This window comes from Eptatretus burgeri, chromosome 10 (assembly GCF_056783735.1).
Source record: "Eptatretus burgeri isolate ZD-2024b chromosome 10, Ebu_testis_v1, whole genome shotgun sequence".
NCBI lineage: Eukaryota > Metazoa > Chordata > Myxini > Myxiniformes > Myxinidae > Eptatretus > Eptatretus burgeri.
In genome coordinates, this window is record NC_140970.1 from 54,059,031 (window position 1) to 54,083,694 (window position 24,664).

General features: G+C 46.1%; 1 protein-coding gene across 5 annotated transcripts in view; it reads left to right on the forward strand.

Annotated features, from left to right (window-relative positions):
• The window catches only part of LOC147018598 (mitochondrial 10-formyltetrahydrofolate dehydrogenase-like), a 168,521-nt gene that overhangs the window by 132,221 nt on the left and 11,636 nt on the right, over positions 1-24,664 (forward strand). For all 5 annotated transcript variants that reach the window (XM_085898421.1, XM_085898423.1, XM_085898422.1 and 2 more), the window contains one exon: positions 3,316-3,481. In XM_085898421.1, coding sequence (XP_085754547.1) covers positions 3,316-3,481 — 166 coding nt within the window. The remainder of the gene's footprint in view (positions 1-3,315; positions 3,482-24,664) is intronic.

Here is a 24,664-nt window from a genome sequence, read left to right on the forward strand (position 1 = left end):
TTCGGGGAGGGGATGCTCCATGGTGTGGTACCCGACAATAGTCACGTTGTTCTGGCCACAGCCGCACGTGTGGAGATCTTGTTCTGAAGGAGGAGTCTGAGTGGAGAAGGGCTGAGTCCAGAGGGCGAGGGTGGAGCAGTCGGCGGAAACAGGCAGGAGGTGGTTTGTCGAGGCGAGTCGTGGGCGGAGTCTAGGAACAGGAGGCGGGCAGTCGAGGCGAGACGTGGGCGGAATCGAGAAGCAGGAACACTCCACGTGAAAACACCCACACCGAACACAACACTTCTATTCCCTCACACGGAGGATTTCTCCGTCCTTTATAGAGCCCGAGGCTCGGGGGAGGGCCATGCCGAATCCAACATCATCGCCCGAGTCGGGTGCTCCGACTCGCTCTGACCCCTCACGTGGTCCGCCAGCCTGAGCCGGGTTTCGGGCAGACACTGGTGCAGCCCGCCCACCTTGCTGCCAAAGTGTACGTGACTCGCCGCACATGTCTGGTTTCGGGTAGACATTGATGCACGGTTATGGTAGATGAGACGAGACGAGGGGCAAACAGGCAGATTTACCTCAGAAAAGAAAAGAAAAAGAGTGGGGATAAAATAAAAGGGGAAAATGATTTAATAATCCTAACGATTAGACCATCGCAACGCACTCCCTTGTTTTCCCACTAAACAAAAGGAAGGGGTCTATCTGCACGTTTATTAATGGCATAACTGTCTCGGGACACCCATCTGTTGTTTGCCTGCGGTTCCGAGAACCATATATATATATATATATATATATATATATATATATATATATATATATATATATATATATATATATATATATATATATATATATATATATATATAAACACACACATATCTATATTAATATTTCGGCACGCCCCTTTTTTTGTTCCACCATCAGATTTTTGTTACTGCATGAAATGAAACAAGATTTGACATATACTGTATATAGTAATGATATTATTGTCTTCCTTAAGAGGCCCCTCAAAATTCGTTTTGATGATTATGGTAGTTAAACAGTTCATGTTCTCCATTTGCAAAATTGGAGGAATTATTGCACAAAAAAGAAATAAAAATGTTTCCCATTTTTTAGAGGACCACTAAGATGAGTTCGGCTCATAGAATCACGCTCCATTTGGGGAGAAAACAGTTGAGTTCATACCTGACTAATTTGCACTTTCCATGTGCCGTAGTTTCTTCACAAAACCATGACTTTCTGACCAGCTAAAATCTACAAGATATGAATATACAGACGAAACTGATCCGGCCTTTTGGATCACTTTAAAGTAGGGTGCCCTGTAATTTTAATGCGCTCTATGGATCCTCCGGAACTCACGAATGGTACACGTTGTGTAGTCACTAAACTACGTGGTAATGTCATCGAAGTGGAAAACCTGAATGATAATCAATGGATAAAAATGATATAATATATTGTTTAAAATACATTCTTGCTATCTGTCTTTTACTAAATGTTGCCAGTGATGCCCGCCGAAGACGGGCACCTTTACTAGTACAGTATATATGGAGAGGAATAGGAGGAAACATGGGAACGTAGTCCTTATGCATTATGTTATCCCTATTTTCATTATTTCCCATCCATAGAATTCCACATTTCCGTACTTTAAACTGTATCTGCCAATACTTTGCCCAATCTAGTAAAGTATCTAGAATTTCCTGAATCTGATGAACCCACTCTCGACTATCTACCTTACCTCCAAGCTTTGTACCATGCTCTATACAAAAATAATTGAAGTAATAAACTACATTACTCACTTTTATTACTGTGATAGATTACATATCAAACTAGATAGTTCATAGCACGCCTTAATGCATGCAGTCTTGAGAAAAAAAAGGACATGGGCAGGGTTTGCGAACTGTAAACTTGATTGGTCGAGATGATGTAAAATGCCATCATATTTGGTCCAAGTACTGCTAAACAGAAGGGTTTTCAAAGTGCCAAAAAGGTGATTTGAGTTCGCTAGTGTTCAAGTATATATTTCAATTGAAATAAAATTAAGATTTTAAAGGTTCAAGAAAAATAATTCAGAACTTTACCGCCGTTGCTGCAGCATCTTTTACGCCACCTTATTTAACACGTGACATTAGTTATTTGTGCCTGTTGTTTGTGTCCTTTATGACATCACTAAAAACAGTAAGTTTCCTGTTTGGAATGATTTTCAATTTCGTTTGACTGCCAGACAGGCAGACAGAGTTAAAAAAAATTTCACTTCTCTCTGAGCATGCGTGCTCAGGACACATTCAGATCCAAAGTACTGATAAACCGAAAGTTCATTTTCCAATTGATGTTTGATTCTTGTTCAAAATATAACATTCAATTGAAGTTAAGTTGTTCTTCGATGATAAACTAACATTTGCGGATGGACGGATGGACGGACAGACAAAGTGTACCAATTGCTTAACCCTGCTTTTCGCTTGGCTCACACGGGGTAAATAAATACCAAATAGCTGGTAAAATCACTAATCTTCAAAAAGAATTTTCCTTCCAATGGCATTGGTGACCCCAGTTGGAATGTCCGATTATATTGGTAGGTGGGAAAATGCGTTGCAGTAAGGCATGGTCACTGTTGCATTTGCACACTCTTGTGCATGTACAAAATATGCGTTTGGGGCTGGCATGATAACTTCGAGGTATGCACACTCGCCTCTGAGCTGCCGAGCCTGGGTTTGAAGCTCGGCCCAGCTATAAACTGTCATCCTGGTGTATTTCTGACAGAGTGAATCATCAATGCGTGTGCCTTTCTCCAATAGATGTTAAACTGGGCCATCTGCCGGCATTTGTTGGTGAATGTTAAAGATCCCACAGTATCCTTCGCGAAGAGTAGGGGAGCTGTTGGCGACACCTTGATCAAATTCCAAATTCCTGCCCTGACTTCCTTTGTTGCAGTGGCAACCTGACCAGGAATGTAAACTTAGTCAAGAAACTTCTTTGGCAGAACCAGCACTCCTTATAGAGCATTGTACATGTAATGATGATCATTTGAATCCGCATTTTCAGGCATAATGTCAGCATATAATATTGTATCGTATATTTTATCATTTTATCAGCCTAAAAAGAGGCATAACGGTATTACAAGATGATGCCTGCGGCAGCCACAGACATGCAATCAGAAATGTAACTTTCCTCCTACAAGCTCAGTATTTATTTATTTATTTTGGTCTTCCCACCCTCCCACTCTTATCTCGACATTTAATGCATGGAGTTACTTTGAAATATTATTTCCCGTCTTGCTAGTTATGTTGTTTTATTACTTCCATTTATATTCCTTCTCTTTGCCTGTGAAAGCTTCGGGAGGTACAGAAGTTAAAGATTGGTGATCCATTGGACCGAAGTACGGATCATGGACCACAAAACCACAAAGCCCACCTAGAAAAGCTCTTGGAATTCTGCAAGCGTGGTCAAGCTGAGGGAGCAACACTACGCTATGGTGGTACCCAGCTACCTCGTCCAGGTAACATTAAACTGTAGCTCTGAAGAGGTCTGTGACATCTTATTTTGTAATTCACATTTCAAATCTTTGAAATTGGCTTGTGAATCTTGTTGAAGGGGAACGCAAATGCAATTTTTTTTTTTTGTAAACCGTTGAGAATCATTGATCACCGTCTAATTTGAAGAAAAAAATCACAGTGTTGAAAAAAGCCCGAGAGTGTTGATTTTTCGATTTTGCCAGTGACATCACATCCTGAAGCCATATTTATCCAAACAGCGGTTTACATATAGAAACAGTGCAGGTTGAGCTCGGATTCTGATACTGATTCCACCGTCATCCGCAACTCTGAAGGTTCTCTGAAAGTTTAAACTGATCAGTGGGATTTTGAAGAAACTATTGGAGACAATTTAGTGATGCAAACGCTTTCTGGGGAATTGTGGAGCCATATCGTTTTGAGCCTTGCGTGAGCGATTCAGAGGAAGATGACGGAAGTTTTGTTGAAGATTAAAATATACACTGGTCATGTGATCACTTCAGCTTGGTAGGGTTTGATTTTTCATTCAATCTACGATTTATAAGGGAGGGCTTTTGTATTTATTGATAAATCGGTAGATACGGCATATTATTTGAGCAGAGGTACCTGCCATCGCCCTCCAGCATGGACACTGCGGGCAAAATAGGTTACAAATGCTTTGTCCCACCATCGCAGGCTGACCAGGTGTCTTGTATATTATGGGATTGTCTCGTTTCATACTTTCCCCAGATGCCATTTGTGTCTGGAAGGTCAGGTCAGGTATAGGAGCATGTGCCGGAGCAGCGCGTCGCTGTGTCCACTTTCCGCCGGTACTCCAGGGGCCTCCGTCTGGCCATCCCGATCTCCTTGAGATGCTAATCAACCTGCTGCAGCCACAAGGCATGTGGTCGGGGCATTGGCGGCCTCCACTCACGAGGCTCCTTCGCTGAGAGAATCTGGTGAGCAGGATCAGCATCAGGAAAACGAGCCACATGTCCATACAGCTGCAGCTGATGCTCACGGACTGTGCAGGTAACAAATCTCATTTGAGTCTCTCTCAGCAACCACTTGTTGGACACAGTCCGACCAGCGATGGCCAAGGATTCTCCAAAGAGACCTGGTACCAAAGGAATAAAGTCGCCATCTCAGATCCCTGGCCAGAGTCCAAGTCTCACATCCGCAGAGCAAGACTGGAAGCACCAAGGACCTGAAGACTGACTTTCGTCCTCTTGCACAGGTATTGGCAGTGCCACACCCCATGATCCAGTGAATCCATGATTCTCCAGGCCCGACACAGACGTCTATTGACCTCTGGCTCACAGCCAGCAGAGATATGAATATCACTGCCAAGGTGAGTGAATCTCTTCGTGACCTCAACATCCTCACCACAAACAGGTACAGACAAAATGGCAGCATCCAATATGTCATTGAAAGCCTGGATCTTAGTTTTGACCGAGGAAACCCGTAATCCCAGCGGCTCTGTGGCCTCATTCAGCACCTCAAGGGCCCCTAAAAGGATATCTAGAGTCTCTGCAAAGATGACTACATCATCCGCAAAATCAAAGTCAGAGATCTTGACATTCCCAAATTATGCACTGCAGCTTGTTCGCTCTGACATCCTCCCCAGAATCCAGTCCATACAAGTAGTGAAAAGTGTGGCAGCCAGTACACACCCCTGATGAACTCCAGTAACAACTGGAAATAAGTCGAAGATGGTATCACCACATCTCACAGCACACTCTGCACCAGAGTATAGTTCAGACATCAGATTGATCAGTTTTGATGGCACTCCACGAAGACCAAGAATCCTCCAGAGGGCATCCCGATTCACTCAATCAAACGCTTTGCAGAGATCAACATAGGCTGCAAGCAGCCCCTGCCGAAACTTCCGTCTGCATTTGGTGAGGACCCGAAGAGCAAGGATACGGTCAATCGTTGACCTCTTTGTGTAAAGCCTGACCGCTCTGGATGCTGGCGCTGAGGCAGATGGTGGTGAACCCATCTACAATTATCCGAGCAAAGACCTTGCCCGGAACGGAGAGCAGCGTCACCCCTCGGGAGTTGCTGCAGTCCTGACGATCACCCTTCCCTTTCCAGAGAGGGATAAAAAGGCCCCTCTTCCAATCATTTGGGATGATGCCTGTGTTCCAGGTGTGGGAGAAATTTCTAGCCACCTTAAGACAGAAAAACTTTAGTTCAATACAGGCTGTTTATTCAGTAAAATAAAATACACTCCTGTATACAGGAGTAAGGCCCCAGCCTGCTGCATCATTGCAAGTTGAAGACTTAATTCCACATAGAATATTGAGTGTATACATACAGTTTTACCAGGGTGTGTCTAGATAATAGATGGAACTTTGTGAACTTTAAAATTGCAACATAGAAGGACAATTGGTCTGTTTTGGAGCTTGCTTATAGCCCGGGAAAAGGGTTTAGGGGGTAGATATTGCTGCTTCAGATAGTCATCAGATCGATAAAGTTTTGCAAGGTTGTTTACGACTACAGAGGAATGTGTATATTCTGCCCTCTCCTAGTTTTCCCAGCATATACTTACTAAATTCTTTGTCAAAGTACTCAACTAAGTTAATTAGCATTTTTACATCTATCTAGAATTCCATCAATCTGTGTGTGTGTGTGTGTGTGTGTGTGTGTGTGTGTGTGTGTGTGTGTGTGTGTGTGTGTGTGTGTGTGTGTGTGTGTGTGTGTGTGTGTGTGTGTGTGTGTGTGTGTGTGTGTGTGTGTGTCTGTCTGTCTGTGACCGCCGTTTCTCAATGACCGCCAGTCCGATCTGATTGAAACTTGCCAGGAATATTGCCGGGGCCCCGCGGATGTGCCTTTTCGAGGTTTGATGTCAATCGGATGAGCGGTTCCCAAGTTAAGGCCATTTTACTGCTTTTTCAGTGTTGAAAAGGTGTATATATGGCAGCTGAAGGTGTCGTTCCACCTTCTCACCTTATCATGCCAACTATTTTCCCAAATTATTAATAACCGGACGATCACCGGTCCGATCGGATTGAAACTTGCCAGGAATATTGCCGGGGACCCGCGGATGTGCCTTTTCGAGATTAGATATCAATTGGACGAGCGGTTCCCAAGTTACGGCCACTTATCTGTAGACCAATGACAGGACACGTTGCTATGACATGACGAATGACGTCACAATTAATGTTTATTTATTTATTATTAAATTTTTATTTTATTTGCATGATTGACGGTCTGATCTGATTGAAACTTGCCAGGAATATTGCTGGGGACCCGTGGATGTGCCTTTTCAAGGTTTGATATTAATCGGATAAGCGGTTCCCAAGTTACGGCCATTTATCTGTCGACCAATGACAAGACACGGTGCTATGACGTCACGAATGACGTGACAATTAATGTTTATTTATTTATTATTTTTATTTTTTTTGCACCATTAACGGTCCGATCTAATTGAAGCTTGCCAGGAATATTGCTGGGGACCCGCGGATGTGCCTTTTCGAGGCTTGATATTAATCGGATGAGCGGTTTCCAAGTTACGGCCATTTATCTGTCGACCAATGACAGGACACGTTGCTATGACATCACGAATGACGTCACAATTAATGTTTATTTATTTATTTATTTTGTATTAAATTTTTATTTTATTTGAACGATTGACGGTCCGATCTGATTGAAACTTGCCAGGAATATTGCTGGGGACCCGCGGATGTGCCTTTTCAAGATTTGATATTAATCAGATGAGCGGTTCCCAAGTTACGGCCATTTATCTGTCAACCAATGACAAGACACGGTGCTATGACGTCACGAATGACGTCACAATTTTATTATTATTGTTATTATTATTTTTTTTGCACGATTGACGGTCCGATCTGATAGAAACTTGCCAGGAATATTGCTGGGGACCCGCGGATGTGCCTTTTTAAGGTTTGATATTAATCGGATAAGCGGTTCCCAAGTTACGACCATTTATTTACCAAACCAATGACAAGACACAGTGCTATGACGTCACAATTAATGTTTATTTTTTTATTTATTATTATTATTTTTTTTTTTTTTTGCACAATTGACGGTCCGATCTGATTGAAACTTGCCAGGAATATTGCTGGGGACCCACGGATGTGCCTTTTCAAGGTTTGATATTAATCGGACGAGCGGTTCCCAAGTTACGGCCATTTATCTGTCAACCAATGACAAGACACGGTGCTATGACGTCACGAATGACGTCACAATTAATGTTTCTTTATTATTATTATTAAATTTTTTTTGCACGATTGACGTCACAATTCTTTTTCTTCTTCATTTGGTATGACGTCACAATCGACGCTGGGGACCTGAGTATGCGCCTTTTCAAGGTTTGATATCGGTCTTCATCCATTTCAGCTGTTTCCCAAGTGTTTTCCAAGGTTTGAAAGCTGTTTGTTCCCAAGGTTTGAATTAATTGTTCAAATTATTAATTAATCCCAATGAATCCCAAGGTTTGAATTTTCCCAAGGGAAACAGCTGTTTCCCAAGGGTTTGAAAGCTGTTTTTTCCCCAAGGTTTGAATTAATTGTTGTGCTTGGTAGAAGTTTGTGAATACATTTACAGAGAGAAGGGCGAGAGAGGGGGATGAGAGAGGGGGGGGCGAGAGAGAGGGGGCGTCACAATTCAAGAGAGGGGAGAGAGGAGGGGTGAGAGAGGAGGGCGGGAGAGGGGGTGTGAGGGTGGGGGCGTGAGAGAGGGGCGAGAGAGGAGGGAGGAGAGAGGAGGGGTGAGACTCGGGGGGAGAAAGGGGGGGCGTCACAATTCTTCTTCTTCTTCGTTTGATATGACGTCACAGTTGACGCTGGGGACGTGAGTATGTTTCCCAGGTGTTTCCCAAGTTATGGCCATTTACGATACGGTTGGTCTGATCTAGTTGAAACAATGCCCCAATCCAGTCGTCGTTTGAAGTGAAGGAACCTATGGGCACGCACCTACGGGCCCGCACTAGTTATTATAAATTCAATTAATAATCCAGTTTCCACACAGGCAAAGAACAAAACTGTGTGCAATGGCATGAGTACAGCAGTTCCACCAGCGCTGAGAAGTTCAGCATGGATGCCACAGATCCCAGGAGCTTCTTCCCATTTCAACCAGTTCACTACAGCCTCTTCTTCTTCCTCTTTCGGCTTGCTCCCGTTAGGGGTCGCCACAGCGGACCAACTGTCTCCATTTCGCTCTATCCTCCACATCTTCCATTGACACTCCAACCACCCGCATGTCCGCCCTCACCGCATCCATGAACCTCTTCTTTGGCCTTCCTCTTCTCCTCCTGCCTGGCGGCTCCATCTTCAACATCCTTCTCCCGATATACTCCGTTTCCCTCCTGTGCACATGTCCAAACCATCTCAATCTCGCCTCTCTCACTTTGTCTCCAAACCGTCCTACCTGCGCTGTCCCTCTAATACACTCATTTCTTATCCTATCCATCCTCGTCACTCCCAACGAGAATCGCAACATCTTTAACTCTGCCACCTCCAGCTCCGCTTCCTGTCTTTTTGTTAGCGCCACCGCCTCCAAACCATACAACATATCTGGTCTCACTACCGTCTTATATACTTTCCCCTTCACTCTTGCAGCTACCCTTCTGTCACAAATCACTCCTGCAACTCTTCTCCACCCACTCCATCCTGCCTGCACTCTCTTTTTCACTTCTCTCCCACACTCTCCGTTACTTTGGACAGTTGATCCCAAGTATTTAAACCAATCCACCTTCCCCACCTCAACTCCTTGCAACTGCACCATACCACCACCCTCCCTCTCATTTACGCACATGTACTCCGTCTTACTCCTACTGTAATCCCACTTTAGCCTTAAACCGGTCCCACTTTATTTATGCAATCCCACTTTAGCCTTAAACCGGTCCGTCATTCCTACCGCACACCTCACCGCTGTCACACTGTCCTCATACATATCCTGCACGATCCTCACATACTTCTCCAACACTCCCGACTTCCTCATACAATACCACAACTCCTCTCTTGGCACCCTATCATAAGCTTTCTCTAAATCCACAAACACACAATGTAACTCTTTCTGGCCTTCCCTATACTTCTCCATCAACATTCTCAAAGCAAACATCGCATCAGTGGTGCTCTTTCCTGGCATAAACCCATATTGCTGCTCACAGATCATCACCTCTCCTCTCAACCGAGCATCCACTACTCTTTCCCACAACTTCATGGTGTGGCTTAACAACTTTATCCCTCTGTAATTTCCACAGCTCTGCACATCACCCTTATTCTTGAAAATCGGAACCAGTACACTTAATCTCCACTCCTCCGGCATCCTCTCACTTTCCAAGACTTTATTAAACAATCTGGTTAACAACCCCACTGCCATCTCTCCTAAGCACTTCCATGCCTCCACTGGTATACCATCTGGGCCAACCGCCTTTCCACTTTTCATCTTCTTCATAGCAGTCCTCACTTCATCCTTACTGATCCACCCCACTTCCAGATTCACTATCTCCACCTCTTCCAACCTTCTCTCTCTCATTTTCTTCATTCATCAGCTCCTCAAAGTACTCCATCCACCTTCTCAACACACTCTCCTCGCTCGACAGCACATTCCCATTTGCGTCCTTTATCACCCTAACCTGCAGCACATCCTTCCCAGCTCGGTCCCTCTGTCTTGCCAATCGGTATAAATCCTTTTCCCCTTCTTTTGTATCCAACTTCTCATACAGCTCGTCATATGCCTTTTCCTTGGCCTTTGCCACCTCTCTTTTTGCTTTTCGACGCCACTCCTTGTACTCCTGCCGACTTTCTTCATCTCTCTGACTATCCCACTTCTTTTTCGCCAACCCCTTCTTCCTTATACTTTCCTGTACTTCCTCATTCCACCACCAAGTCTCCTTATCTTCCTTCCTCTGTCCAGATGTCACACCAAGTACCTTCCTAGCTATCTCCCTCACAACTTCTGCTGTCGTTGCCCAATCATCCCACCCATCTTTACCACCATCCAACGCCTGTCTCACCTCCTCCCTAAATTTCACGCAACAGTCTTCCTCCTTCAGCTTCCACCATCTGGTCCTTCGTTCAGCCCTCACTCTCTTCCTCAACCTCACCTCTAAAGTCATCCTACAGACCACCAATCGATGCTGTCGAGCGACACTCTCCCCTGCCACAACCTTACAGTCACTAATCTCTTTCAGGTTGCATCTCCTACTTAAGATGTAATCCACCTGTGCGCACTTTCCTCCACTCTTGTATGTCACCCTGTGTTCCTCCTTCTTCTTGAAATACGTGTTTACCACTGCCATTTCCATTCTTTTTGCAAACTCTACCACCATTTGCCCTTCCACATTTCTCTTGTTGAGACCGTACCTCCCCATCACCTCCTCATCCTCTTTATTCCCTTCCCCAACATGTCCATTGAAATCTGCTCCAATCACCACTCTTTCATCCTTGGATACACTCTCCACCACTTCATCTAACTCACTCCAGAAATCTTCTTTATATTCCATCTCACACCCCATATGTGGGGCATATGCACTGATGACATTCATCATCACCCCTTCAATTTCCAACTTCACACTCATCACTCGGTCAGACACCCTCCTCACCTCCAATACCCTCTTGACATGATCTTCCTTCAGGATTATCCCGACACCATTTCTCCTCCCATCCACACCATGGTAGAACAGTTTGAAACCACCTCCAATGCTCCTCGCCTTACTCCCCATCCACTTGGTCTCTTGTACATACAGTATGTCCACCTTTCTTCTCTCCATCATATCAGCCAACTCTCGCCCTTTGCCAGTCATCATCCCAACATTCAGAGTTCCAACTCTCACCTCCACACTTCTACCCTTCCCCCTCTCCCACTGCCTCCGGACTCGACTTCCCCGTCTCCTTCTCCTCCTTCGCCCAGCAGTAGCACAATTTCCACTGGTACCCTGCTGACCACCGGTACCGGTGGCGGTCGTTGGTAACCCGGGCCTCGACCGATCCGGTATGGAAATTCGTTTTGTTGTCCGCATAATGATTTGGCATAGGTTTTTTTTTTACGCCGGATGCCCTTCCTGACGCAACCCTGGTCGCCTCTTACGACACACAGGGATATGGTACACCTATTCTAACCGGGGCATACACCCGGCATACACCCGGTTATATAACAGTTCACTACAGCTTGTGTTTCCAAAAACGAAGATGGATCACAGTTGATTGGAGAGTTAGCAATAGGGATAGTAACACCCCTGACATCCAACTCGACAGCTGGTGGATCAGCCTGGTACAGCTGCTCAAAGTAACCGGCCCAGCGGTTCTTCACTTTAGACTCCTCTGTCAAGAGTCCACCATCCTCCACTCTAACTACAGTACACTGAGGGACGGGCTTGGAGGAAAACAATGCGTGAATTCCCCTGGAAGCAGGACAAGAATCACTTGACCACAGGTGATGCTCTATGCCCTCACAGATTCCTCGCACATAGACCTCCTTGTCCACCCTTAGCGTACATACAGTTTTACGCCTCAGCAATCTGAACAGCTCAGCTCTGCCATTCAGCCTGGCCCTGCGACTCTAGTCAATGGTATCCAGTGTCCCTTGAGAGGCAAAAATTCTTCTTCGCCCTGTGGTGAGTTCCAAGACATCCACTGGCAACATCAAGGAAGGTGGTCTTGAAAGTGCTCCACAACTCTTCAGGATTTCCCAAAGCACCCATACCCCCCAAAATCTCCACTTTGCCTGCTCGCAAGTTCTTCAGCTACCCTCTCATCCTTGAGCTTGCCAACATCCAGCCAAGGCTTGGATGGTACCATTCTCCCAGATTTGAGCCACAACTTCAGAGTTGCCACAACAAGCCTGTGGTCAGTATTGAGAAACTGAGCACTCCGGTAGACCCTGCAGTTGTGGGTAATCCTCCAGTGACCATCAACGAGCATGTGGCCAATCTCCTTTGCCACACCACCAGCATTGGAATACCAAGTCCAGCGATGAGTTTGTGGGTGCTGAAACCATGAACCAGCCACCCTAAGTCCATGACTTCTTGCAAAGTCAAAGAACTTAGTGCTACTCTGATTCACAGTTCCAGACCCATGGGGACAAACATATGTCTCATAACAATCCCTATCAGTTGCAGTCGATGCATTGAAATCACCCATGACGAGAAGAGTATCTCGCCTGGGGCACTGATCAATCACACTCGAGCGTGGCATAGAATGTGTGTTTCACGGTGAGATCACTCACCTCATTCACAGCATATACAGAGACCAGAGAAACGACACCCAAGGAGTCACAAATCCTTAGTCTCATATGCTCGTTGACTGGCATTACATCAATTACCATTGGAATCGGCTTATTAGATTCAGCTACAGCAACTCCTTGGGCATGGTAACCATCAGAACGACCAGACCAATAGTAGGTGTAACCACCCATCATGATCTGCCACAATCCGGTCTCTGAACCTCAGAGAGTGCTGCAATACCGATGTCCAAACGCTTGTGCCCAGATGATGACAGAGACAGGTGATCATCCTTTCTTAGGGATGGGACATTCCAGGCACACACCTGAAGGGACCACCTCAGGTTAACCCAAGGAGACCGCCGTCTGGTGGACGACACCTCAGCGCCAACCTGACACACTACTGCAGTCTGATCTGGGAAGATTACCCCATGGTTTTTCTCCTATCTTCAAAGAGTGGGGGTCTTGAAGGCTTTGCCCCAATCCTGTCATCTGGTGAGATGCCCTGCGGAGGGCAGCTGCACAGGAGGTACTCCTACGGAGTGGGTTTTCAGATTTATTTGTGGTACATCTTGCCGAATGAAGGGTTTTACGGTGGCCGGAGTGCAAATCCTGCCACAACCTCCTGAAAAACAGTCGCCCAACTGCAGGAGTATGTCCGCAGACACACTTGGGCACTAGATATGGATGGGCATTGGCTCACAAGGAGCTTCTCCGCCCTTTGACAGGTTTTGCTTTTTATTCCTGCTGGGTGTCCATATCCAAACACCCTCCTCACCAGGAAACTTGGTAGGGGAGACGGATTTGTCGTCGACAAGACGACCATGAAACAAGTCAGTGCAGGTTTACATGGTACCTGTCGCATGTCACAAATCTAATCTGACCTGACAATAGTCTGTGCTGTGTCCAAATGTCATGTTTGTGAGGTGTCGATGTCCCTCCCCTGTGGATGGGGGATTGTTGAGGGGGAGAAAGGTGGCATGAGGGTGTAGGATGGTGGTGGTGGTATTGTGAGGGTGATGGTAGATTGTGGGGGTATGGTGAAGTTGGTGTTGGGGGGGGGGGACCTGAAAATTTTGACTTACAAGGTCAACCCCTTTCGGTGGAGTTGATGATACATACATATTTTCTCTCCACTATAAATAGATGGTGGTTCATTTGAGTTGTATAAATTTGTGTTGATAATAGATAATTATTTTCAGGTGATCTTGTGTTAACTGCTGGACAATGGCAACAGGTGTTTGATTCACCGCTCAAATCGCTTGTGGACATATGCTGGTGGCTGGGTAGAGATGGTGTTACAGTTTGAGCGACGGCTGTTTCTTCCGCTTAATCATTGGGATGATAGCGGATAACCACAAGATCTAGGCATCTCTGTTGTTTCACAACAGTGCTCTGTAAAATGTTCTGAATGCAAAAGCGAACATTTTCTTGGCCTGATCCACACGTGGGTATTTCGGTGAAACCTCTTCCAATTTATGGCAAACTTAAGGTCTTTTGACCCTTTATGTAGCATGAAACCATCTCGGTTTGTATTACTTACGATACAATAATCACCTTGAAAACAGAATTTAATTCAAAATTTATTGTACTACTATGATTACTACTACTACTACTACTACTACTACTACTACTACTACTACTACTACTACTACTACTACTACTACTACTAAAACAAGGTGTGCCATCCTTTGGATGTTAAACTGGGTGTCCCATCTGCTAACATTAGTTGTTGGAAGTTGTAGATCCCTGGTTTCTTTTGCGAAGAGTATAGGTGAGTTATGTCCTGTACCCTGATTATATTTCAAATGTCTGCCACCTTCAATAAAAATTCAGGCCTGGCCAGTCGATTCGTCAAAGACTTGGGCGGAATACTTTCTCTGACCAACCCCACAAGAGGCTGGGGATAATTGGGGCATTGATGAAGTTGTATCATAGTACGAAGCATTTTTAGGGGTTATAAGTCCCCTCCCGATTTCACTGGAGGGACTACAGGTTTGCTTTCCATTTATCCGTCCATCCGTCACACCTGTGGTTTTTCAGACTTTCTTCCCCACACCCTTTAACATATTCAACTGAAACTTGGAACGTGGCTTTATTATGATGTTGCAGAACGAGTTTATTTCAGGGCATTTCGTAAAACAGCAGGGCGAGAAACAGCAGTTATCCAGAGGAGGATGAATTTTCAGAGGGTGATGGCAACATTGTGCAAGACCATATTTAACCTACTTCTGTCAGTCCTAATGAAGTTCACTCGCATGAATCCCAGACAGACACCGATTTGGATATCAGTGAATGACACGAATCTAAATGGACAATGTTGTAATTAAAGGTCTTGGATGAATATCGCTGAACATTCACTACTTGTGAGTTAGCGTCATGTTTAAATGTTGGTAAAGCTCTGGGCTCATCTTCTTCTACAAAAGAAGCATTAATTTGTTTTCTTAAATGCCATTTTAAAGTCCATAATCAGATTGGAGTCATGAATAATGACAAAACAAACTGTGCTATGTATCTTAATGTAATAAGCAACTCCCTAGCCCAAATTTAAAGACATGCAGTTTGTTAAGAGAAACAGCAGTTGTCTAATTCAATTTTCCAGCCATAAAAAGTGCACAAGTGAGAATCAGTGGGGTCTGCTGTCCATTTTGGATTTTGATGCCAATTGCAAAGCATTCCAAAATTAACTAATTATATATACCCCAACATGTGACCAGAAAAAAGACACAAGAGTATTCTGTCGTTTGAAAAAAAAATTCCGGAGCAGAAAGATGTGATTCATTGGGTATTGGTGGTCATTTTGGATTTCAGCCGCCATATTTGATTTGAGAACAAATGCAAATCATTCAAAAATCATATATTGAGATCCAGACAATATTGCAGCTCATAGGATATTGCAGCTATGAACTCTCCAGATTTCGTTTTTTTGTTTATAACCTTATTATTACTTGCTTGTAGTTAGCATGATTTTTATTTCAATTTGTCATCACTTGTTGCGGAAGTTTACGGAAGCCTCTTTGTTGTACATGCCAATCAACTATTGTTGTAATGTTTCATATCAATTTGCTTGTCTGTCTTTTACTCTTTGTGGTATTTTTTTCTTTTTCTTTTCTTTACCTGTGTTCTTATAAAGTGCCTTGAGACATCTCATTGTGAAAGGCATTATGTAAATAACGTACTGTTACTGTTATTAGGAGTAGTATCTCCTCCAATTTCTCCTGCAAATTAAGGGAATTAATCTCTGGTTGAAGTGAATATAAAGTTTTACTTGTCCTCTAAATGCAAACATTTGGACTCGATGGCACCTTAATTGTATCGGGTGACTTGCCTGCAAGTGAAATCAAACGATACTGGATTGATATGCAATATGCACAAACTGATTATAAAACGCCACACATGTTGACCGTTGATAAAACAGATGCTAGTTGGCTGCCTTTGACATGATTTATCCACAATGTCAGGTCAGGTCAGGTATGGGAGCATGTGCCAGAACAGCGCGTCGCTGCGTCCACTTTCCGCCGGTACTCCAGGGGCCTCCGTCTGGCCATCCCCCAGGCAGATGCCAAGCCCATCCCCATCTCCTTGAGATGATGGTCAACCTGTTGCAACCATGAGGCACGTGGTCGACCCACTGGCCTCCTCCACTCATGAGACTCCCTCGCTGAGAGAATCTGGTGAGCAGGATCAGAGTCAGGAAAACGAGCCACATGTCCATACAGCCCCAACTGACGCTCACGGACTATGCAGGTAACAAATCTCATCCGAGTCTCTCTCAGCAACCGCTCGTTGGACACAAAATCCGACCGGCGATAGCCAAGGATTCTCCGAAGAGACCTGGTACCAAAGGAATTAAGTCTCCGTCTCAGATCTTTGGTCAGAGTCCAAGTCTCGCACCCATAGAGCAAGACTGGAAGTACCAAGGACCTGAAGACTCGGACTTTCGTCCTCCCGCACAGGTACCGGCAGCGCCACACCCCATGATCCAGTGAATCCATGACTCCCCAGGCCCGACCCAGACGTCTATTGACCTCTGACTCGCAGCCAGCAGAGACATGAATATCACTGCCAAGGTAAGTGAATCTCTCCACGACCTCAACATCCTCACCACAAACAGACACAGACAGGACAGCAGCATCCAAGATGTCACCGAAAGCCTGGATCTTAGTTTTGACCCAAGAAACCCGTAATCCCAACGGCTCCGACTCCTCATTCAGCACCTTGAGGGCCCCCAAGAGGATGTCTAAAGTCTCCACAAAGATGAGTGCATCATCTGCAAAGTCAAGGTCCGAGATCTTGACATTCCCAAATGACGCACCGCAACTTGATCTCTCCGACATCCTCCCTAGAATCCAGTCCATACAAGTGCTGAAAAGTGTGGGGGCAAGTACACATCCCTGACGAACTCCAGTAACAACTGGAAATAAGTCAGAGATGGTACCACCACACTTCACAGCACTCTCAGTACCAGAGTAGAGTTCAGACATCAGATCGATCAGTTTTGGTGGCACCCCACGAAGACCAAGAATCCTCCAGAGGACATCCCGATTCACTGAATCGAACGCTTTACAGAGATCAACATAGGCTGCAAGCAGCCCCTGCCGAAACTCTCGACTGCGTTCGGTGAGGACACGAAGTGCAAGGATACGGTCAATCGTTGACCTCTTTGGTGTAAAGCCTGACTGCTCTGGACGCTGGTGCTCAAGCAGATGGTGGCGAACACTATCAAGAATTATCCGAGCAAAGACCTTGCCCGGCACTGAGAGCAGCGTCACCCCTCGGTAGTTGTTGCAGTCTTGGCGATCACCCTTCCCTTTCCAGAGAGGGACAACAAGGCCCCTCTTCCAGTCAGTTGGGATGATGCCTGTGTTCCAGGCAGAGCACAAAACTGCATGCAACGACACGAGTGCAGCGTTTCCACCAGCCTTGAGAAGTTCGGCATGGATGCCACAGATCCCTGGAGCTTTGCCCCGTTTCAACTGGTTCACTGCAGCCCATATTTCCACAAGCGTAGGTGGACCACAGTTGATTCGAGGGTCAGCAACAGGGATTGTAACACCCTTGACGTCCAACTCGACAGTTGGGGGATCAGCCTGGTACAACCGCTCAAGGTAACCGGCCCAGCGGGCCTTCACTTCAGACTCCTCTGTCAAGAGCCTACCACTCTCTGCTCGAACTGTAGTGCTCCGAGGGATGGGCTTGGATGAACGTAATGCGCGAATTCCCCTGTAAGCGGGACGAGAATCACCTGTCCACAGGTGATGCTCTACCCCCTCACAGATTCCTCGCACATAGGCCTCCTTGTCCATCCTCAGTGCACGTACAGTTTTACGCCTCAGCTCCCTGAATAGCTCAGCTCTGCCATTCAGCCTGGCCCTGCGACTCTGGTCAATGGTATCCAGTGTCCCTTGAGAGACAAAATTCTTCTTTGCCCTGCGGTGAGCTCCAAGGCATCCACCGGCAACATCAAGGACGGTGGTCTTGAAGGCGCTCCACAACTCTTCAGGACCCCCCAAAGCACCCAGACCCCCCAAGTGTCCACTCAGCCTGTTTGCAAACTCCTCAGCCACTCTCTCATCCCTGAGCTTGGCAACATCCAGCCTCGGCTGGGATGGTACCATTCTCCAGGATTTAAGGTGCAGCTTTAGAGTTGCTCCAACAAGCCTGTGGTCAGTATTGAGGAACTGAGCACTCCGGTAGACCCTGCAGTTCTGGATCATCCTCCAGCAACCAACAACGAGCACATGGTCAATCTCCTTTGCCACACCGCCAGCGTTGGAATACCAAGTCCAGCGATGAGCTTGTGGGTGCTGAAACCATGAACCAGCCACCCTAAGTCCATGACTTCTTGCAAAGTCAAGGAACTTAGTGCTATTCTGGTTCATAGTTCCTGACCCATGGGGACCAACACACACCTCATAACCATCCCTATCAGTTCCAGTCGATGCATTGAAATCCCCCAAGACTAGAAGTGTATCTCGTCTGGGGCACTGATCAACCACAGACTCGAGTGTGGCGTAGAATGCATCCTTCACGGTGAGATCACTCGCCTCAGTCGGAGCATAAACAGAGACCAGGAAAATGACACCTAAGGAGTGACGAATCCTTAATCTCATAATACGCTCGTTGACCGGTGTTACCTCAATTATCATTGGGGTCAGCTTATTGGACACAGCTACAGCAACTCCTTGGGTATGGTAACCATTAGAGCGACCAGACCAATAGTAGGTGTAACCACCCACCATTATCTCGCCGCAATCCGGTCTCCGAACCTCAGAGAGAGCTGCAATCCCGATGTCCAAACGCTTGAGCTCAGATGATAACAGAGACAGGTGATCATCCTCTCTTAGGGATAGGACATTCCAGGCACCCACCCGAAGGGACCGCCTCAGGTTAACCCAAGGAGACCGCCGTCTGGTGGACGACACCTCAGCACCACTCCGACACACTCTCCCGCAATCTGACCCAGGGATGTTACCTGTGGTTTCCCTCCTATCAAAGATTGGGGGTCCCGAAGGCTTTGCCCCAATCCCGTCATCCGGTGAGCTGCCCTGCGAAGGGAAGCTGCACAGAAGGTACTCCCACGGAGTGGGTTTTCAGATTTTTTTGCGTTTTTGCGTTTTGCGGAATGAAGGGTTTTACGGTGGCTGGAGTGCAAATCCTGCCACCAACCTCCTAATACGAAGTGACCCAACTGCAGGAGGACGTCTGCAGACACAGTTGGGCACTAGATATGGATGGCCGTTGGCTCACAAGGAGCTCCTCCGCCCTTTGACAGGTTTTGTTTTTAATCCTGCTGGGTGTCCATATCCAAACACCCTCCTCACCAGAAAACCTGGTGGGGGAGACGGTTTAGTCGCCGACAACCCGACCATGGAACAGGTTAGTACAGGTTTACATGGTACCTGTAGCAGGTCACAGATCGAACCTGACCTGACCACAATGTACACCTTTAATTTAACACCTTATAGTTTGTTTGTGTGTGTATAAATAGTTGCTGCATGGGATATACTACTGTCATTATTGAGTTTAATGGGAATGACAGGGACAAGACAGTACAGGTATTATCGAAGCCCTGATTTTGACATTCTAATATCCATTGATAATTTGTAACTTTTTATTAAACCATGACAGTTGTATTTTGTGACAAGAAAAATAATGTTCATTTTTGGGAAGCATGCTGAGATGCAGGGATGTTGTTCTTGTCATAATGAAAATAATTTTGTTTTAGCATACAGAAGAATTGACCATAAGAAAATATTTGTCAAATGCTTGAAGAACAATGGAACCACAGCCGACACTGCTCGTGAGAAGGCCAAATGCCTCAATTCTGTGTTTGCCTCCAAATCTTGCGCATAAAACCCAACACTCCCCACATCTAACCTACCCTCTCGTACCCAACTGCTCTTGGATACTGCCTTTCTCACCTGAGAAGGAGTTTTCTCGGAAAACCTTGACTCCGATTCTGTGACAGGCCCAGACGGCATCAGGGCATGTGGCCTAAAAACCTCTGCAGCTCTTGCTCATCCTCTTTCTGCTATGTTCACTCGATCATTCTCTCTAGGTCAGTTTCCATCTGCCTGGAAGTTAGCCAACATCATTGCAATACACAAACATGGTACAAAAACAGATCCTCTTAACTACAGGCCTATTATCTTGCTTCCAATTAAAAGCAAGGTCATGTAATCTATCAATGCAGTTGACATAAAATCCTTCCTTTTCTCCAACGGCCTGATCTCCGGTCATCAGTTCGGTTTCAGACCCGGTCATTCTACCCTGGACAGGCTTCTACTCTCCCAACAATAGCCTTCAATTTCAGACAAGAGATGAGGGCCATCTCTGGACATATCTAGAGCAGTCTGGCACCCCACCTTGATCTCCAAACTCTCTACTTATGGCATCCAAGGCCTTTTCCTCTCATGGATCACAAACTTCTGCCACTCCTGTAGTCAGCATGTAGCTCTAAACAGGATCCTTTCATATCTTTCCCTGTCAAGGCTGGAGTGCCCCAAGGCAGTGTCTTGGGCCCAGTCTTGTTCCTTGTCTTCATCAATGATACTTTTGATTCCATGGAAACCCTGCCTACCTCTCTATTGATGATTCGATCTTGTGCCATCTCATTTCTCATCCTTCATACAAGCAGGCGGCAGCCCCTTCCCTCTCTGTAGACCTTGAGAGAATGAGGAGACGGTCCAACACTTGGAATATGTCTATTAACCCTGATAAATCCCACACACTCACCCTATCTCTTACAAAAGAAGCATCTCACAAAACCCTCTCATATACTTCCTAAATAGACCACTTGAAGAGGTTAAGTCACTCAAACTTTTGGGCCACACCATTAGCCATGATCTTTCTTGGGCAGATCATATTTCTAAGATAGCCTCAAAAGCCAGCTGCTGACTGTGCATCCTTCATCGTGCAAGGCCTTTCCTTGGCCAGTATTAACTTCTGACAACCAATGAGGCCTTAATTTGCAGCTTGATGGAGTACTGCTCTCCCCTTTGGGCTGGTGGCACTGCCTCACACCTTGCCCTTCTTGATGCCGTGGTAAGCAACACCCTCAAAATCCTTTGGATCTCCCATGCTGAAGTTGAGTGCTTAGGCCTGTTACTTTCACATCACAAGCAGGTTGGCAGCCTCTCTGTATTCTACCGCCTCCTTTTTTGGTCTTGCACCCACTGTCCTCTCTTAGCTCCATCCCTCCCAAGCTTCTGCAGGGTGCATACAGTCTGCCAGTAACCCATTTTGTGTTAAAGTCGAAAAATACAGAATCCCTGCTCACCTCCACTCATTTGTTCCTCTATTTTTCTTGCCTGTGGAATCAACTTCCATAACCTCTTCAATCTCATTCTTCCCTTCAGGTCTTCAAGACAGCTGTTCATCACCATTTCAGATCGTCCCCAATCCAAAACCTTGATCTTTTCTACTCTCATTAACCCCACCCAAATCCCTCCTTCCAATTTTCCAGTTTTCCCTCCTTGGAGTTTCCCTCTGTATCCACCTTGCCCACCCCATGCATGTTTGTTTTGCATGCTGTTTTTGTCTGTTACATCCTGATCTGTTCATTGTACCTGCTCTTCCACGAGCCTCGACTATGTATACAAAAAAAGGAACATGTGGGACCAATTTCCCCATTCTGTTTAGTCCCTATTCTTCTCTTAAGGACTTCAAGACCGATGTTCACCGCTACCTCAGGTCATCCCCCATTGATACCCATGATCTCTTCAACCCAAATGACCCCATTCTCAATCACTCCCATCTTCCAGATTATTGTGATCCCACTCTCATTTATTTTCACTTGTTGATTCTGTTTCATCCCTGCTTCACCCTACATCTTCTTGCTATCTGTTTCAGCTTGTGTGCAGCTTGTTCACCCCATGTGTCCTCCCATTCCCATTTAACTCGAGCTCACCTCCACTGATCTCGCTTGGTGTCCCTTTTCATTTTGTTCCATTACATTCTGCTCCAGCTCTTCCACAAACCTCAACCACGTATACAAAAAAGCATTTGTCGATTTAACAAATTTTGAAACTGAAGGAGAAAGATTGATCACTCTTCTTTATTCAAGAATACATTTTTCTTAAACAGCATTTGAGCAAAGTTTTACTGTGAGTTCGCACTTGATTTGAAAACTTTTAAATGCACAAAAAGGAAATGGTTAAATGCTTTGAGAAAAAGTAAATTGAAGTATAATAGTATTTTAAACTTTTATTTAGAATCAACTTTTGCTATAAACTTGAAGTAACTTTAGAAAAGCAAGAAATTGCTATCGTAAATCCTGGGAGGCACACAGAACTGGAAGCAGTTTGACCATCTCATTTCTAAGATGTTATTTCTCGACATCCAAATGGTTGTTCGATATGACGAACCAGGCATGAGGAAGAAGCCGAGCAGTTTAACCTTCCCCACGGTCACGAGAACCAATTTTACTTCATACTTGCAGGGACCCGTGGAACATCCATGCAATGTAAAATGTGACTTCAAGTCCTTAACTCCCCCTCCCTTCACAAACCCCAAGTAATCAACCCCCCCTCCCAACCCAAAGGCTTCAATCCCCTCCCTACTCCAAGCCTTCAAACTGCTCCCCACCCCACACCTCCCCACACAACATCTCAACCCTCCTTCCTCTCACCAATGTTCCTCAATTCCTGCCACCCCAAGTCTCAACTTTCCCCTCCCAACTATCCCATCTTTGTCCTGCAACCCCCCCCCACCTGAACCCCAACTCTCTGTCCTCCCCACCTCCTGCTCATAAAAGCACGCAATCTTACAAAAAACAAGAGTAAACCCTTTTATAATTTAACAGATCGTTTATTATACAAAAATAATTCCAGCAATCTTTGTGTGTCTGTCTGTTACCGCTGTTTCTCGACAACCGCTGGTCCGATGTAATTGAAACTTGCCGGGTATATTGCTGGGGACCTGTGGATGTGCCTTTTCAAGGTTTTATATTAATTGGACAAGTCAGGTCAGGTCAGGTATGGGAGCATGTGCCAGAACAGCGCGTCGCTGCGTCCACTTTCCGCCGGTACTCCAGGGGCCTCCGTCTGGCCATCCCCCAGGCAGATGCCAGGCCCATCCCCATCTCCTTGAGATGATGGTCAACCTGCTGCAACCATGAGGCACGTGGTCGGCCCACTGGCCTCCTCCACTCATGAGACTCCCTCGCTGAGAGAATCTGGTGAGCAGGATCAGCGTCAGGAAAACGAGCCACATGTCCATACAGCCGCAGCTGACGCTCACGGACTATGCAGGTAACAAATCTCATCCGAGTCTCTCTCAGCAACCGCTCGTTGGACACAAAATCCGACCAGCGATAGCCAAGGATTCTCCGAAGAGACCTGGTACCAAAGGAATTAAGTCTCCGTCTCAGATCCTTGGTCAAAGTCCAAGTCTCGCACCCATAGAGCAAGACTGGAAGTACCAAGGACCTGAAGACTCGGACTTTCGTCCTCCCGCACAGGTACCGGCAGCGCCACACCCCATGATCCAGTGAATCCATGACTCCCCAGGCCCGACCCAGACGTCTATTGACCTCCGACTCGCAGCCAGCAGAGACATGAATATCACTGCCAAGGTAAGTGAATCTATCCACGACCTCAACATCCTCACCACAAACAGACACAGACAGGACAGCAGCATCCAAGATGTCACCGAAAGCCTGGATCTTTGTTTTGACCCAAGAAATCCGTAATCCCAACGGCTCCGACTCCTCATTCAGCACCTCGAGGGCCCCCAAGAGGATGTCTAAAGTCTCCGCAAAGATGACTGCATCATCTGCAAAATCAAGGTCCGAGATCTTGACATTGCCAAACGATGCACCGCAACTTGATCTCTCCGACATCCTCCCAAAAATCCAGTCCATACAAGTGCTGAAAAGTGTGGGGGCAAGTACACACCCCTGACGAACTCCAGTAACAACTGGAAATAAGTCAGAGATGGTACCACCACACTTCACAGCACTCTCAGTACCAGAGTAGAGTTCAGACATCAGATCGATCAGTTTTGGTGGCACCCCACGAAGACCAAGAATCCTCCAGAGGACATCCCGATTCACTGAATCGAACGCTTTACAGAGATCAACATAGGCTGCAAGCAGCCCCTGCCGAAACTCTCGTCTGCGTTCGGTGAGGACACGAAGTGCAAGGATACGGTCAATCGTTGACCTCTTTGGTGTAAAGCCTGACTGCTCTGGACGCTGGTGCTCAAGCAGATGGTGGCGAACCCTATCAAGAATTATCCGAGCAAAGACCTTGCCCGGCACTGAGAGCAGCGTCACCCCTCGGTAGTTGTTGCAGTCTTGGCGATCACCCTTCCCTTTCCAGAGAGGGACAACAAGGCCCCTCTTCCAGTCAGTTGGGATGATGCCTGTGTTCCAGGCAGAGCACAAAACTGCATGCAACGACGCGAGTGCAGCATTTCCACCAGCCTTGAGAAGTTCGGCATGGATGCCACAGATCCCTGGAGCTTTGCCCCGTTTCAACTGGTTCACCGCAGCCCGTGTT